The 16732-nt window shown below is 41.2% G+C and overlaps 2 protein-coding genes, 2 long non-coding RNA genes and 3 other non-coding genes across 9 annotated transcripts; 1 reads left to right on the top strand and 6 right to left on the bottom strand.

Annotated features, from left to right (window-relative positions):
- Nucleotides 1–3448: 3448 nt before the first annotated feature.
- Nucleotides 3449–9176, top strand: LOC112283550 (protein CHUP1, chloroplastic). Of its 2 annotated transcripts, none has more exons than XM_024522376.3 (8): nt 3449–4169; nt 4438–4514; nt 4720–7308; nt 7479–7610; nt 7741–7922; nt 8129–8240; nt 8433–8573; nt 8792–9176. In XM_024522376.3, exons 1-8 carry the CDS (start codon nt 4073–4075, stop codon nt 8885–8887), a joined length of 3426 nt encoding a protein of 1141 aa, XP_024378144.1. In that variant the 5' UTR covers nt 3449–4072; the 3' UTR covers nt 8888–9176. The 2 variants fall into 2 exon arrangements, with proteins under 2 accessions (XP_024378144.1, XP_024378143.1); XM_024522375.3 differs by having other exon boundaries at nt 3516–4169; nt 4717–7308.
- Nucleotides 8838–9722, bottom strand: LOC112283551 (uncharacterized). The gene is made up of 2 exons (XR_002970135.3): nt 9430–9722; nt 8838–9185 (listed from the first exon to the last, which is right to left on the bottom strand). It is a non-coding gene; the product is annotated as an uncharacterized LOC112283551 (long non-coding RNA).
- Nucleotides 9723–9757: 35 nt separating this feature from the next.
- LOC112284144 (small nucleolar RNA snoR77Y) lies at nt 9758–9843 on the bottom strand. Its single transcript, XR_002970316.1, has one exon. It is a non-coding gene; the product is annotated as a small nucleolar RNA snoR77Y (small nucleolar RNA).
- A 36-nt stretch (nt 9844–9879) lies between these two features.
- LOC112284148 (small nucleolar RNA Z101) lies at nt 9880–9965 on the bottom strand. Its single transcript, XR_002970322.1, has one exon. It is a non-coding gene; the product is annotated as a small nucleolar RNA Z101 (small nucleolar RNA).
- A 40-nt stretch (nt 9966–10005) lies between these two features.
- LOC149989193 (uncharacterized) lies at nt 10006–10728 on the bottom strand. The gene is made up of 2 exons (XR_016503469.1): nt 10520–10728; nt 10006–10325 (listed from the first exon to the last, which is right to left on the bottom strand). It is a non-coding gene; the product is annotated as an uncharacterized LOC149989193 (long non-coding RNA).
- LOC112284149 (small nucleolar RNA Z101) lies at nt 10235–10320 on the bottom strand. The gene has a single exon (XR_002970323.1). It is a non-coding gene; the product is annotated as a small nucleolar RNA Z101 (small nucleolar RNA).
- A 718-nt stretch (nt 10729–11446) lies between the features above and the next one.
- LOC112283306 (nitrate regulatory gene2 protein) lies at nt 11447–16344 on the bottom strand. 2 transcript variants are annotated; one of them, XM_024521850.3, is made up of 7 exons: nt 15028–16344; nt 14141–14522; nt 13726–13976; nt 13359–13582; nt 13023–13175; nt 12017–12781; nt 11447–11655 (listed from the first exon to the last, which is right to left on the bottom strand). In XM_024521850.3, the coding sequence occupies exons 1-6, from the start codon at nt 16195–16197 to the stop codon at nt 12046–12048; spliced, it is 2916 nt and encodes a 971-aa protein (XP_024377618.1). In that variant the 5' UTR covers nt 16198–16344; the 3' UTR covers nt 11447–11655; nt 12017–12045. The 2 variants fall into 2 exon arrangements, with proteins under 2 accessions (XP_024377618.1, XP_024377617.1); XM_024521849.3 differs by lacking the exon at nt 11447–11655 and having other exon boundaries at nt 11698–12781.
- Nucleotides 16345–16732: the final 388 nt, after the last annotated feature.

Genomic DNA, 16732 nt, shown 5'->3' with positions numbered 1-16732 from the left:
GTGAAAGAAAAAAGAAAAGATTATATTATAGACAAGCTTAAATAAAAATATTTTAGCAAATTATTTTAGAAATATAGATGATAGATAAGAAGGTAGTAAAAATTAATAAGTTTTAATATTGTCTTCTTAAAGAAGAGACTTCTACTTACTTTCTAAGAACATATGTGAATCAAATCAAAATAAATGAGATAAATAATCGATATAGGTATTTTTAAGAACGAATTAAGAATAGGTTTAAGCAAAAATCACCTCAAAATATGAAGAATTGATACCCAAAAAGGTTCACAATCAATGTCGAAATCATATCCTAAGACACAAAATTGCATACTTATAGTAATTCTAAGGATCTTTGGTTGATCAAAGAGCAAAGTTTGGAAAAAGACTTGTGAGAGGATTTTTGAGAGTTTATTTCATGTGATTTGAAGGTGTATTGAGGTTTTGAGGGCTTTTCAAAATGAAAGATGTATTCAATGGATTTAGATTTTGAGAAATAAAATAAGTTTATAAATTTGATGATTTTTTGAATGTTATAGTACATTTACAAGTAAAAATTTGTTAATTTGTCATTATGCTTGTTTTAAATGTATATGAAAAATTGGATATCAATTGAATAGTTAAATTGAATGTTGTGAGAGTTTTTATGGATTATAGTCTCAAATAATTGAAATTTAGGGTCAGTGAAGGTTTTTGTCATCTTGGGAAATTTGTCAATTTGATTAAAGCAAAAATTTGTAAGAATCATTTAGACTTAGAAATCTACACACTAATCAAATTTTTGAGCAAGTGAATAGTTCAGCAAAGAAAAATTTATGTTGGAAGATCAATATTCAAGTTAGAGAAGGAGGGTGGCCAACATCCAAGGAGTTTTGGGAATTTTTCTTTCAATTAGTGAGTTCAATTCATCTCAAATTTTATATGCTTGTTAATTGCATGTGGATTGAAATTTGAGTGATATTTGAGTCAAGATCAATAGTTCAATTAATATTTATTGAGGTTTTAAAACACCTATAGTAATTGATTAATATTTATTTAGGATTTTCTTGGAATTGTTTAGGATTTCATTAAGATTTGGTCTAGGATTTGATTAGAGTTTTATTAAGGTTTAGATAGGATTTTATTAAGATTTCAATAGAGTTTGATCTAAGATTTAGGATTTGGTTAGGATTTTGTTAAGATTGTTAAAGTTTCATTAAGATTTGTTTAACACTACATTAAGATTTAATTAGGATTTATCTTAGATTTATTTAGGATTTATTTAAGGTTTCTATTTTACTATTTTTTAGGATCCTTTATTATTTCTTTAAATATTTTTATTTTTAGTATTTTAAAAGGTTATTGTTATTTCATTAAGGTTTTTATTTTTGTATTTCTTTAGAGTTTCTTTATTATTTTTCTTTGAGATTAATTTATATCTTCTTTATGTTTCTTTTGTAATTGTTTTAAAAATTCTTTTGGATTAGTTAAAGTTTGTTTAAGGTTGTTGACGATTATTTAGAATTTATTTAAGATTCTATTAGACTTGATAGGATCTTGTTGTTGTATTTTCTATTTACCTTCCATAGTTAGGTGTCCGATGCATTCTCAAGCAAGAATTCATGTTATACGACACTGGTAAATACACTATATCAAAAAATAAAAAACATAACTAAACAAAACAAAACAAAAAAACAATTAAGTGTTTATTTTAACATTCTAGTTCTACAATTTGCAACTCAAGGTTGGGAGTTTATGGTTGATATCTGACAAAATTAAACTAGTTTTCTCAGCTCACATCTTTTTGCATTCCCAGCTTCAGTGAAGATCTCTTTCCTCACATTTCTTCTTCAGCCCTCACAGTTCTAATACATTGTTTTGACCACATTAGCTGGAACAATGGAACACAATGAATCTACAAGGAAAAACAGTAGAGGCAAAGTTTTAGAATCCTTTTTATTAATGGAACCCAGAGTTGACTTGGGAAGAAGAACCTTCATTCCATGATTGGGTGCTGACCTAAATGAAGGGAACTTTCTATGGTTGGCCTTCTTCTGGTCTAGGCAACATGTATCAAAATATCTACTATTTAAGACAATGCAGAAAATTGCAATAAAGTTTTGGTTAATTTCCCTAGTTTCTCTCCTTTAACTCATTGCATGTGTTCGTATGTAGCAAGTTGTGCTGTTATATCCCTTGTGTTCTCCCTCCTTGTTTTCTAAATTTCACATTTGTTGTGTTGTAGAAAACTTCATGTTACAACTTGTAAACAATAGTTCTTTCTTCTTATGGAGGTTTAATCTCAGAGATAGGGGGATGCTATTTGGAATAACAGAAACATTGTGCAGCTGACCCATTGAAAGTTGAAATGAAGAATATTTTGAAAAGGTTCCAAGGCAGATGAAACATTTTCAAAAAAAACAAATATATATTAAAAAAATGATATTTTATTTTTTTAAATAATTTTATAAATTCCTATTATTTTCATTTGTTGTAAAGCTTATGCACATCAACACCATATTGACCTAATTGTTTTAACTATTTAACAGTATTTGAATGATTTGATTTTTATTTTTAGAATCTGATATTTATCAAGAAAAGAAGAAGATACTAGTAAATAATTCTACACAAATCAATTTTTAATTACATATATATTACATCCAAATGCTCATATTTGGTTATTACAAAACTCCCTAATATTCACATTTTTTTTAAATACTAAATTTGAAGTAGTGCTAAGTATGATTATTGTTCAAGTTTGGATCTCATTTAACACTATAAATAGTCAACAAGTATGTTATTCAATCGTCGTCTCTCAGCTAATCAGCTCTTGGATCCACTTCTTCGAGGTTTTAGGATCGACTCCCGTCGCGTGCGAGGAGCCCCTCGCAAGGCAATTGATTCGACAATCACCGCCTGCTACGCCGCTCAAGGACGACAGAAAATCGAGAGCTCGCGGAGCCCGATCGAACATACCAATCTGGTCCACTTTGACTTCGCCAGCCCTTCAAGACGAGCATCGATGAGCTCAACATGAGGTCAACAGAGATAACCCGATCGGTGGGCACGTGTGGGATCGGCTCATGCAGAAAGACAGACGAAACAAAAAAACTAATAAAGAAACCCAATCCCCTAGTCTGATCCGATGCAGCGCACGCCGCGCTTGTTGCGATCGAGATGCAGCGGATGCACGAGTGCATGCATGAGTTTTAATGGTGGTTGGGAGATTCGGCGAGAGCTCTCAACCACGGGTGTGGCATGGGAGGAGGCGCCGTGGCCCACCGACGACTGCTCTCGCCAATCTGCAGCCTTGACAGCATCCTCCGGCGCATCGGTCCCTCTGAATGCGAGATATGTCCCATTGGCGAGCTCCGAAGACAAAGCGGATTGTGTCTTATCGCTGCGGTGCCCACTTTCGCACGGGAGCTCGTCTTATAAGCCGACGGAATCGCTCGCTTCTGTCTATGACTTTCGTTTGGTTGACTTTCTCGTTTGTCTTACGGTTTTGTTCGGGTTCGCCAGTGTCTGCTGTGCATTGGTTTGTGGATTGTATGGTGGTCAGTAGTGGGAGCGAGCGTCCATGTCTTTCTGATATTGATCGTGTAGTGTGGTGGTGAGCTGCTGCACTATCCAGGTGGCCGTTCTGAAGTCACACAGGTATCGATCAGCGTAGAATCATGTTCGATTTCATCGGCCGTCGCGTTGCGGTAGAATTTAGCCCTCTGAGTTGTAGACGGCATTGTTGCCGTCACGGGAATCGACCGCCTTGTTAAAACAGCACGCAGAGTAGACTATCGAAACTTAGCGGCAAGCACAGTGGAAACATATGATCTGCTGGAGAGAACTTCGTGAAGCTTTCTTCGTTCTTGAGATGTCATTTGCCTTGCAGAAGGACTTGCAGGGTCATCTCCGATGAATGTTCAACTACGAGAAGATGGACTTGAAATTTTTCGACAATAATTCTGCTTCTAAAAGTTTGTAGATTAGCTTTTCGCAGAATCTTAGAACAGTTTCAACTCTAGATGCTGTAGGGGTGATGAAAGAGAATTGATAGGGACGCAATGTACATTGAGCTAGAAAGAAACGAAAGTCATCTCACATGATAGTAAGATTAGGCATCGCGGTCACAGCCTCAGTAGCGGCCGTAACATTTGGAAGGCAGCGCAAGAAGCTTGAGGAAGAGGTCGGCAAACAAGGTTTGTAAATCCTCGTTGAATTGGACATAAATCTCCTCTTTTCAGTACTCAATGCTTCATTTCGAGAGCTACTCGCACAAGTTGCAGTTTTCAATTTGTGTCTAGACGAATAGATCACAAAAAAAAAAACGCATTGTGCTGAAGTCAAGGAAGCTTTCTATCACATTTTGCTCAGGCTGTGATCGGAGGCGTGAATAGGAAGGTGGTCACTTGCTTCTTTTCAAACAAGCTTGTGAGAGGTCCTCAACGCATTGGTTGGTTTGTGTAGAATATGGAGGCAATTCAAGGGAGGAAGAAAATGAGGATTTCGACGTGGAAATTTATGATACTCGGCAGAAAACGCCGGTACGACAGTCATTGTACTTCACCTCAACAGCCGTTGCTACGTTTCCGCTGAGTTCATTTTGCTGTCACATAATTCGATGGTTTGATCTGTTCAGAAATTTGTAAGCCGTTAGAAGAGTTTGGTTTGTATCATGAATTTAGGTGTCAGAAGAATATGACGGAGGTGAAGATTTGAATGGGGCGTGATTGTGAATGTTTCTAGCAGGTGGAAGAGGTGAAACGAGTAAATTCAAGTTCACCAGCCAGAATCCGTGGAGGCAGTGAGTACGGTGAGAAAGACCTGCTGCTGCCTGAATTTGATGATCTCTTGCATTCAGCAAGGCTAGGAGATCTGAGTCCGAGCGGGAATGACTCCTATGGCGCCGACGTTGGAATCACCGACGCAGATTTAGAAACGTTCAAAACTGTCTCACATGGGAATGGGAAAGAAGAGGTGCGTGTTGAGGCTGTCAGGAATAAGGGAGGAAGTAGAGCGGGAAGCAGGAGATCTCCTAGCCCCGGAAGAAGTTCTAACTATGGCGAAGCATGCAGCAATGATGGAGATGAGCAGAACATGTCGTGTGCAGCATCGGAGACCTCAGAATTGTTTCCATGCGGCTCGGATTATATACTCAGCGAGTATGTTGACAGCCTCGCAAATGACGCTGCTGAGCTTCATGCATTGAGAGAGACCGTGAAGGTGCTCAAGCAGAAGGAGTCAAGAATGGAGATGGAGCTCATGGAGTATTACGCACTCGAAGATCAGGAATATGAGCGTCAGAAATTAGAGGGAGAGGTTGTATTGAAGACCGCTCAAATTGCAAAATTAGAGAGGAGTCTGGAAGAAAATAACCTAGAATTGGACAGACAGAAAATGCAATTGAAAAGCATGGAAGAAGAAAAGCATACCCAAATCGTCAATTTAGTGGCGCAAATCGGAGATATGGACGTTAGGTCGGTAGCTTTGGCCGACGTAAAGGATAACCAAATCGCTAGGTTGAAGGAACGAATTGGGGCCCTGGAAGAGAGGTCGATGCAGGTGGCTGATGAAGCTGCAAGCGTAACCATCCTGACAAAGGATCTCGAGGAGGCACAGGCACGGATTAGAGAGCTTCAGATAGAGATGGAAACCAAATTTGCACACGACGAAAGAGAATCCCTGATGTTGAAGCAAATGCTGGCTTCATTGGAAGCAGAAAATGAAGACCTTCGTAAACGGGACTTCGAAACAGAAAAGAAACTGCAATCTCTGAGGGAAATGGAGGTCGAAGTCCTTGAGTTGAGGCGCACGAACAAGGACTTGCAGTTTCAGAAACGGGAGCTTACCGTTCAACTGGATGCTGCAGACATGGACATTGAGTACCTGCAGAACAGAACAGATGAGTATAGATTAGCTGAGGCAGACGCGGATAATGCGTCCCTTCGACATACAAATGAGGATTTAGCACGGCAGGTTGAAGGTTTACAAAATGATCGGTTCACTGATGTAGAGGAGCTGGTGTATCTTCGGTGGGTCAATGCGTGTCTTCGATTCGAGCTTCGCAGCCATCTGGCACCTGATGGTCGATTCAGCGCCATAAATTTGAATAAAAACTTGAGCCCGCGCTCACAGGAGAGGGCCAAATATCTGATGCTTCAGTACGCTTCCCCCGATGTATCTGCCAGAATGGACAGTGACTACGAAAGCACCGAGTCGTCCGAGAATTCGAACTTCATTGAGGAGTACAGTGACATTACATCAGAAGTGGGGTCGGTATCTGGCCGCTTTTCCAAGAAAAGCAGCCTGATCAAGCGACTGAAGAATTGGAGGGGAAAAAAAGACGAGGGAGCTGATCATTTAGCCGAGAGAAGTCTGAGCTCCAGAAGCGACCTCAGCAGCAAATTCACTCGTCGTGGCAGAAAGTCATTACCGGGACCTCTAGAAGCTTTGATCATTCGGGACGCGAGCGGCGTGGTTCCAATCGCCGAATACGGGACCGGCAATGACGAAAAAGAACAGTCTCAAGGGACGGGTTCTCCGACGAGCACTCTCGCTAATCTGTCCCCACCAAGTAGGCGGTCCTCAGTTGGAGGGTCCGCCAGGTTCCACCCTGATTCTCCCAGTTTAAGCTCAAACACGATTCCTATCAGAACATCCGCACCATCAATTGCTGCCTCTTTCCAGTTGATTGCAAAATCTGTGTCACCAGAAATTTCTGAAAAGTATCCTGCCTTCAAGGATCGACACAAGGCAGCCGTGGAGAGAGAGCAAGCCATCAAGGAGAAGGCGCAGGCAGCAAGAGAGAAGGCGCAAGCCGAGAAAGAAAGCTTGGCTCAGGTCTCCAAGTCCGATACGAGGATGAAATGGTTAGAACAGAATCATCAATGCGTAGGCCATCAACAGCAGTTCCTTGACGCAATGCCGCCACTGAAACGTGCCGAAAGCATCTCGAAACCTCTAACGCCAGTTGAGATTGCCAAGCGGGAAGTGAGAAAGGCAAACCCTCCTCCCAAACTCAATCCCCCACACCCAAGTCAAGCTGTTCCTTCACCAGGAGGAGCTCCAGGTGGATTTGTAATCCCACCGCCGCCACCTCGCGGGCCTGGCGCACTTCTTCCTCCTCCTCCTCCTCCGTCACTCAAGGGATCACTATCGAGAACGCAAGGCAATCATTCTGACGATGTGCACAGAGCTCCGGAGGTGGTCGAGTTCTACCATTCCCTCATGAAACGTGATTCTAAAAGCGCTGTATCCAATTCAGGTGGAGGAACTGATCCGACAGCACGTAATAACATGATTGGAGAGATTGAGAATCGGTCTGCACATTTACTAGCGGTAAGCGTCTTGAACCCAACTTCTCTACCTTCGTGACTGTTGTGCAAGTATACTTAAAGCTGTGCACCTATATTGATTGATGAGCTCAACATGATTGTCGGAGCCAATCTTCTGTTATGGTCGTGCTTGACACTATCGAATTGAGACGTACGGAGTGATATTGAATGTAGATCAAGGCTGATGTGGAGACACAAGGGGATTTTGTCATGTCACTAGCGGTTGAAGTGAGAGCTGCTGAATTCACCGACATTGAAGATGTTGTCAATTTTGTGCGTTGGCTGGATGATGAGCTCTCTTATTTGGTACGTACACTTCAACCGAGTACCCAAAAATCGTTGCACAGCCTGTTCATGTCATGACCTGTAAGTTTCCATCTTTACTAGCAGTGTAGTCATTCGAAAGGGAGATTCATAGATGCCTTCGTTTCGGCAGGTCGACGAAAGAGCAGTGTTGAAACACTTCGATTGGCCAGAAGGGAAGGCCGACGCTATGCGTGAAGCTTCTTTTGAGTTTCAGGATCTGACGAAGCTACTGGCTGAAGTTTCTCATTTTGAAGATAGGCCCGAAATTCCATGCGATAAGGCCCTACAGAAACTTCTGGCTACACTGGAGAAGTAAGTGTCTTCTGATTGTTGAATCTTAGGTCTCGTCCAGAGTTTGTTGGGTCCTGGCAGCATATTGGATCGTCTCGATTGCTCTTTGATAGTTTGAAACAAGCTTTGCATCTAGGCTACAGAATTATCGCAGTTTGATTAGATTTTCGGTCCCCATCTTCACAAACTGTGCTCCGACTAACAGTGAAGGAGGATGGCAACTGCAGAGTTGAGGAGAGTGTGTATGGTCTGTTGCGAACAAGGGACATGGCAATCGCCCGTTACAGAGAATTTGGCATCCCCATTCAATGGATGCTTGATTCTGGCATTGTTGGCAAGGTACAATTATTAACTTTCATTCCCATAGTTTCGCTAGGTTAAATTCCTAGTGATCGTTACGGATTACTAACGATACATCCAGTGCTTCAGGTCGATGTTGTCTTTCCCACATTTACTTATGAGTGCCATCAGAATTGATCGCCCATATCAGAGAAGTAGGGTGAAACTAATGACCTTGGAGTGACATTGCAGATCAAGCTCGCTTCCGTCACTCTTGCCCGTCTTTATGTGAAACGGGTTGCATCACAACTTAACCAAACTCTCCCCATCAAGGAGACTGTGCGTGAGTTTTTGTTGCTGCAGGGTGTTCGGTTTGCATTTCGTGTTCATCAGGTAATTTTTTGCCCTAAATTGATGGTTATAGTGTCGAATTCTGAATTAAAATCAAAGTATCCAATTCGTCGAAGAGAAGGTGCAAGTGTCCAACGCTGTGACCTATGTGCAACTTCGCTACTTATTTGACATGGTCATTATCACATTTCTGCACAGGCTCACAGCAAGGAAGTTGACAGTATATTATTTTAACAACACACTTTTGTGGACTGTCACAGTTTGCAGGAGGGTTCGATCCTGAAAGTATGCATGCATTCATGGCATTGCGGGCGTCCTCCGACGGACCGATTGTTTCACCACCCCCAGGAATATAGTTTGATATAAAGGAGAAGGAGAAGTGTACAATTCTCTGATCAGAAATATGTGGCAGAGGAGTTAAGAAAACATCAGGTTAACTAGAAGTTGGTGTGACTAAGTACCACAACTACTGCTGGTTACATGATATTTAGTCAATTTGTAAGCTAAATTTCATTTCCATCGATGCATTTGTAGCAAGACGATTGTGCGAGTGTTCACTGCACTGTTCATCGTAGAGATGACACAATTGACTGAGAATTGTTGCTACATATCTTCTGGATCAATAAATTGCTCAATCTGCTACCACCTGATGATCTGCAGCGTGTTTGAGGAAAATGATTAATTATGTTCAGTTCGTCCTATAAGCTGGATTTATTCTCTTCGATCATTTTGTATGAGTTTATCTTTTTTCGGATGTGTTTCAACTTCTATTAGAAAATGTGAGTTTCATGTCCAGATAGTGATACTGTTATTGAAGAATTTAATTCACTGAAGTACTAAAAATATCATTTTGCACAGCAATATGTCAATCACAAAATAGCTTAAGTAGCAAGTGTACCGAGATACCAGAATGTTAACACCTCCAATATTTCCGGCAAACAATTTCACGGGATATTAACATTCCAAATTGACATTGCTCACTTTTTCCCGAACAATCAATATTTTCTTCATCTGATGCATACACAAAAATTCCTGACATGTGTGACAAAAGTCGTGAGAAGATGTCATCACCGTAAATGGCGCCAATATGCAACAGCCTTCACGGCATGCACTTGGCTTCCTATCGAGAAGTGAAAAGAAATCTACGCCCAACCCTGGTCGAATTATGGGTCATAGTTCAAACTACCCATTTCGTGGCAGGTTGGCGACAATCAATTGACTTAAAGGGAAGACCTCAGTCAGCCAGTTCTCAGCATTCAGATTTGAGTAAAACCTTCAGCCGGTAATTCCAAATAAAGATCCTCACTGGTCTTCCAGACTGACTCCAATCTACTCCACTCACATTCTGGACAGGCATCAGTTCTCCAAGGTGTTTTGCATCACAGAGATCAGGCGCAAATTACCCATGCAAATTTGTTTCATCACATGCCTTAAGTAATTCATATACACTCTACGCTAAAAAGAGCACTCAGAATGAGTAGAAGGTTTGGTTTCAATCAGCGAGCAAGCTCTCAACCAAATTCATTTCCTCATAGTGCGTACCAACGAAAATTCCACAATTTAAAACCGCGCTGTATCTTCGTTAGCACACCGAATAGATAGAGAAGAAACGACAGAAGATCTCAGCTAAAGGCTTCTACCACATGAAATAATAAGGAAGGGGCACGCTGAAACCCTAACCCTACAAAAAAAAACGGACTATGGATAGACATCAGTTCTCCAAGGTGTTTTGCATCACAGAATTCAGGCGCAAATTACCCATGCAAACGTGTTTCATCAACTGTCTTGATTATTCTGGACACACGCAGTAACGAAAGTGGCATTCAGAACGAGTAGGAGGTTTGGATCCATCAATGAGCAGGCTCTCAACCAAAAGTAGATATCCTCACAGTGTACACTACACACATCAAAACAAAAGCCCACAATATCTAGTCACACAACTGAACCCTAACTAATAACTACACAGAGAGAGGGAGGAGGAATCTCACAGATGAAGTTCGATTTCAGAGTGAAGGTGAGACCGACTTTATAAGTATACATGGTGAACAAAAGTTTAGGGTTTCCAATTAGGGTTTCAATGTGTCATTGACGATGGCGGCGCAGATCCTGCTCTGACCCAAGTGACTGAAACAGATTTTGTCAATATTTCTGACTGAATCTCGCATGCATTCGGAGGGATTACATTATGACCCTCTAACTTCATGCATCACAGTTAGCAGTGTAACAACGAGTTTAATATCAATTTCAGTTTCAGGATCACGCAAAAATATAAGGATATTACAACTTTTACCACCCAACTGTGCATGATTTCCATTGCAAAACACGGTGTGTTGCGGAGACAGGAGACGGTCTCAAGCTATGTTACAACTAGCGCGATCCTGCACAATTGCTCTTCCCTCTGTTCCATTCATCTCACATTGCTGGTATTTTAGTACATAAATTCTAGAGCAATCCAATGGATTTGTAAATATTTTTGAGGCATTCATAGAAGAATGGGCTTTTATTGGATGTAGTCTATTAGCTTGCAACAACAATAATAATACAATTTGTCAATGTTATGCTCATAACTTACTAATGTCACACAAAACTTTCTTAACATAAAGTTGTTTGTTTAATCCATCAATCGCCATAATCCCAGTTTCACATGTTTATGCATATGATAGATAAATAAGACTTGAGAAAAAGTACATAAACTCATCGGTTTTAAATTTGCAAGCATCAATTGTAGTAACTATAACGTTGGGCTTAATTTTTAATAATTTGAAGAATTATAAATATATCAAGAGCTATTTTTAAGTTTTATCTAATGTGTACATCAGTAAAAATTTACTAAAATAAAATACACCTAGTATTAAACAAAGATTGATAGAATGTTTTGTAACAAAAGCCCACTACAAGGTCATGTTTCGTCAATAGGCATTATTCAACATACTTTACAAAGCTAATGTGGAGATACAAAGTTTGTGGTTTATGTGAGTTTGTGTATATATACAAATACATATTATTCACTCTATGAATGCAATGGCTAATCTTTCAACACTACTCACTCCGCTTTCAGTATTTCAACACTGGATCAATAGCGAATTAATTTGGTGACGGAGGGTTCCAGCTTGTGAAGGGGAACCTGCAGCAAGAAAGAGAACAAGCAAGCACGACGCCATCGAAATAAGCAAAAGCAAAGACTGACGTATATTTTTAGTTCAACAAAGTACACCCTTGAGTAAAATCCGAAATTGGAACCGTTCATTCCTCGAGCTTAAGCTGACAAAAATATACATCGCGCAAACTACAACCGCCTGGTCTCAGCAGTAACTTCAAAATTTACATGAGGGCAGGGTCCTAAAAATCGAGTGATGAGCACAGCAGTAGCAGCGAAGCTTTTAGAAAATTAACTGCTGAAGCGTGGCTTTGGAGTGGGATCAAACGTCATTCAACATCTTTCGCTAATGTATTCTCTTAAAAGGATCAATTTTGAGAGAGCCTACCCACAAAGAAAAGGAGGAATGATCACTTGTTAATGTCGTGGTTGCTTGAAGCCTGTGTTCAATTTGTCATGTACTTCAGCTTCCAGGTTACTGAAGGCAATAACAGCTTGGAAGAGCTGTGGCAAACCAGCTTGCAGACTGTTAAGAGTGTAAGCTCGAGTATCCATATGCGCTTTCCTTTCAGATTCAAGCTCATCTTCAAGCTTTCTCCTCGTAGCTTCCATTTTGAGCCGCTTCTCAGCAACTTCAGCTCGCTCTGAGTAAACCTCCCGTGGAACAATATCATAACGGCTATCAGTTCGACTATCAGAACGGCCGTCGTCCATATCACTGCCTGAAGTGGTGGAAGGCGTCTGTGGCACTGGAGGTGGCATGGAGCCTGGATCTCGCATAGCAGCACTCATAAGAGCGGCCTCTCTTTTCTCCAGTTCCTTGTGATGAGCTTCCGCCCGTTTCTTAATCCTCAGTTCCTCCCACTGCAAACTCAGCATCTCACGCACCACCGCTGCAAATGACCCTATTGCTTCCAGCACCACTCTATCAGCTAGCTGATCTAATGCGTCTTGCCATCGTTGGCAGAGGCTATAAACAGGACTTGCCCCTGTGTTTTGTAAGGGAGACCCGGGCGACCGTAAAGGCGATCTAGATCCACTCCTCTCCAGCTCCTCATTCCCAAATTGCATGAGACTCAATCGTAACCATGCGGTTAAATTCTTCAGATAATCTCGTTGGGACTGTACAAACCTGCCCAGCCCCTCTGACCACCTAAAACAATAGTTTTAAACCAAGATTAGTAACATTATCTAGTGCATATATACAGCATCACAATAGTATTCTTTGTGGCCTTCATTTCGGCCACATTCGAACAAAATTTAAAACACAACTGCATAAAAATTTCATTGTCATTTGATCGACGTCTCAACAACTTCTAATTTAAATGAAAGGATTTGCAATTCGCAATATGGTATATGATTGCAAAAAGAGTAGGGAAAAAATGAAGGTTTACTTATTAAGTGCGAGTTCAAGTTGTGCGGTTGAATGGCGATGAGAACTTGTAGTTGGTGCACAGGCAGCAGAATAATCAAGTTTTTTCATAGCCACTACTGCTTTCAACTGGGCTTGATGACACAAAGACATGTCCCTCCACATGGTTCCCAACCTGCATTATATCCAACGAGGCAGCAATGAATGTCTTCGAAAGTTTCTTGAAAAAATTGAATTTATATCATTTTACATGCTAAAATCTATCAAAACTCAACAATGCTCAACTTGGCGTATCTAGTTTGACATTTTCAAGTTCCCTAAACATTAACCAACAAAGACGATACTACACGCCACTCACCCTTCGAGTAACTCCAGAAGTTGTGGGTACAGTTCATCATCCTTTAGCTTCTGAACCTGCTGTGCAGCACTGTCTACAGCTTGAATAGCTACTACCATACGAGTTTGGAGAGACTTGATACTGGCGCGAGTTTTATCAATGTTAGTTTGATCTTCATTCTTGGCATCCTGATTCCTAAATAAATGGTACTTCCTCTCCAACTCGATCCTTATAGCCTCTGCCTCCTGATTAAAGAAATCCCACATATTTCACCTTCGGGTCAGTTCCATAACCATCCCATGAAGGAATTCAAATGTCAATCAGAACTCCCAACCAAAAAAATCACATTCCAAGCATTTTTTTCTTCTCACTATGGTATAATACGCACCTTGACTTCTAAGTAAAGTTTCTTTTCCCAGGCATTCAATTTATCAAGAGTTCCTGCATGGCTGCCTGTCAGTCCACATTCTTCTGACCACCTTGCGACACTCATGTTGCTAACAGATCGCATGCTCGTTACACTCGCAGAGTCGTCAGTTAAAACACTTGTGTTACTGCTGGTCCTAGAATGTTGAGCACCCGTTGGCCCAGATTTTCCAGATAGCTTTAAGAAGTTTATCCTTGCAGATTCACCCACCACTGCACATTCACGAAGTAAGAGTATGATTATATAGACTAAAACATTAACAAATAATATTTAAAATACCAAATGTACATATCTATATATATAGATATATATAGATATTTGTCATTGATTTATAAAATATAAATGAATCTTGTAGGTTTGGTTTCGTCGGAAGCACCTTTTAAACCATCTGAAAAACTGGAATGATAGTGTGCTTTCTTTGTCTCCAGCATGCGTGCAACATTCTCTCCACTTTCCGCAGCTTTCAAAAAGTAATCATCAACCTCCTTCAGAACGTCGAGCAGATCCCGGTCGTCCTTTTCGGCCCTGATGACAGCCAAATTGGTGTTGAACTTCGCTGTTGCATATTCTCGTTGTTCAGGTTTCGGAGGTTTCGAAGTACTCTTCCCCAGCGTGGGCGACTTCGCTTCCTTCACTGCTTTCGCTACTTTCGATGGTTTTAGTGATTGCTCTTGAACCTGTGGCGAGCCTCTTCGCGGGGTCTCAGGTTCCGGTTCTGGTCCCTCGACAAATTTATCAACCTTCTCGTCATTTGTATCCTAAAACCATCACTCACAAAAATCCGAGACATTAAAAATAATGTAATTGTACATTCAAAACTTCAGCTCCGACTCAGATTGCACTCATTTATCAATCTATAGATCTGTCCATCAACAATGATGCCACTGAAAGGTCAATTTGTCACAACCAAAAGACGCAGAAGCCTAATGCTAGGAGATACCATGCAGTACCATGTCTATCTAAGCATTCCGTGATTATAATAAGTGAAAAGAAAGGTTTGAAAAGCAAGTTTTAAAATGTAAAATGATTCCAATGCATGTGCACAAATATCTACATCCTATCCAGAGCCCCACAAACAAGCTCTCAGAACATCAGCTGCATTCTAAAGTCGACACAAACGTCGAACATAGAAATGAACATTGTTTATACAAGCCTGCAGCCAAAACATGCAAACTACAAAATTCTAATAATCTGAAAGTGAAAGGTGCATAAGATGAAAAGCGCTAAATCACTCCACAAGTATCGGCAATTCAGGCTACTAACCTTAGCAGGTTGCCAAATAACCTCATCTACATCCTCAAGGTCAGGTACATCTGCTTCCTCCAGCTCTGGATAGGATGTAGATACTTGGTCCAGAAACTTCTGATTCGAATCCAGCACTGCTTCAAGGCATTCAACCTCAACAGATGACGATCTGTGCGGGATAATTTCTAGAGGTTGTTTAGGAGGGATCGCCTCAGCTCTGCTTTTCTCCATCTCTTCAACTTTCATCTGCTTTCGCTCCCAAATCCTCGAATCCTCCAACTCCTTGGCCTTCCTCTGTTTCTCATCAAACCTCCTCTGTTCGACCTCATTCTTTCTCCTCTGTTCCGCCTCCTGGATCCTTCGCTGCTCGGATTCCTGTTCACGCCTTCGCTCTTCCATCTTCTGAGACTGTTTCTCCTCCGATTCCTGATTCCTTCTGCTTTGCATGTAGTTGAAAGTCGGAGGTGAAGGTCGGAATGGATCCATAAATAAGTCCTGCCAACTGCCCCTACTGATGGTCGGTGTGGGAGGAGGACTACTCTTTCTAGCTATTCGCGATACAGGAAGATTTTGAGTAGAGTATCTCCAATCATCATCTAATTGTACAGGCTGAATCAGAGGTGGCGGAGGGGGGGACTCTTCTAATTTATATAGCTCTGGCATGTAAGAATTAGGAGATTCTTCAAACCTGTAAATTTTAGTTGGTACAACAGAGAGCGTATGCTCCATGCGATACTCCTTAGCAATTATGGGAGGTGGAGGCGGTAAAAAATCCATGCTTGAGCTGTCTGGTGAACTAGCTGCTCTTGAGTTAGGCGACCGTAGTTCTACATGGTTCACTTGTGGAGGTGAGTGAGGAAGAGGACGTGGTAAAAACATGGAAGATAAACCGGAGGAAAATGATCGTGGTGATAATAAGGGAGGAGGAGGAGGACCAAGTGATAGGGAGGGCGTCCTCGGAGTCCTTGGTGTTTCCGGAGGACAAATCATGTGAGTTTCTACGTCCTTTACCTCTCCCTCTGCAAATTGTCGGAAAGCTGAGCCAACCCCTTTAAGAGAAACAACAAACTGCGCATGCGAAGCTGCGAGGTTGTGTCGAGAAGCAACGGTCTGCTTCATGAGGCGCTTCCTCTGGTTGCATCTTGCAACTCCCTCCTCATTGTCTACTTTCGAGTTGGCGCACCCCATTACGAAGACTCTCTACCCAGAATCGACTTTCGTGATACAAAGTCAACTATAATGTCGAGAGGGAAACCTCTGAAGTCAATTAATAAAGATTCGAACTTGAAGACGAGAATAATCCACAACGTTTCATGCATTCCAAGTGTGTCCAGTTACAGCTTTCAAGTTGGGTTGGCTTCTGAGCTGCCACTGCACTTCTTCCACCTTGACTACGCAACGGTGGCTCCGTGAGTTTGAAAGAACCCACACACGCAGTTCGGAACGTTTACGCTGGGTAGCAACAGATCTTCCATACTTGAGATTCATTCCAATAGCCGATCGGCACAACTTGATCACATAAACGTTCAAAGATCCTCACTTCCTGTGTGCTGCGTAAACTTGCAAAAATCATCTAACAATATTCACACCAAAAACTGGCGTAAATACAGGTTTCGAAACTGCATCTAGTTCACTCCTGTACGATCAGAGTTAAATGTACCACTCTCTGATTATGAGCTCTATCTCATGCCACTGAAATAGCGACGTCCCATTTTCCTACTTT

Source organism: Physcomitrium patens, chromosome 6 (assembly GCF_059467195.1).
Source record: "Physcomitrium patens ecotype Gransden chromosome 6, ASM5946719v1, whole genome shotgun sequence".
NCBI classification, from domain to species: Eukaryota; Viridiplantae; Streptophyta; class Bryopsida; order Funariales; family Funariaceae; genus Physcomitrium; species Physcomitrium patens.
Note: the sequence above shows the minus strand (reverse complement) of the source record. Positions and strands in the feature narration are given on the sequence as shown.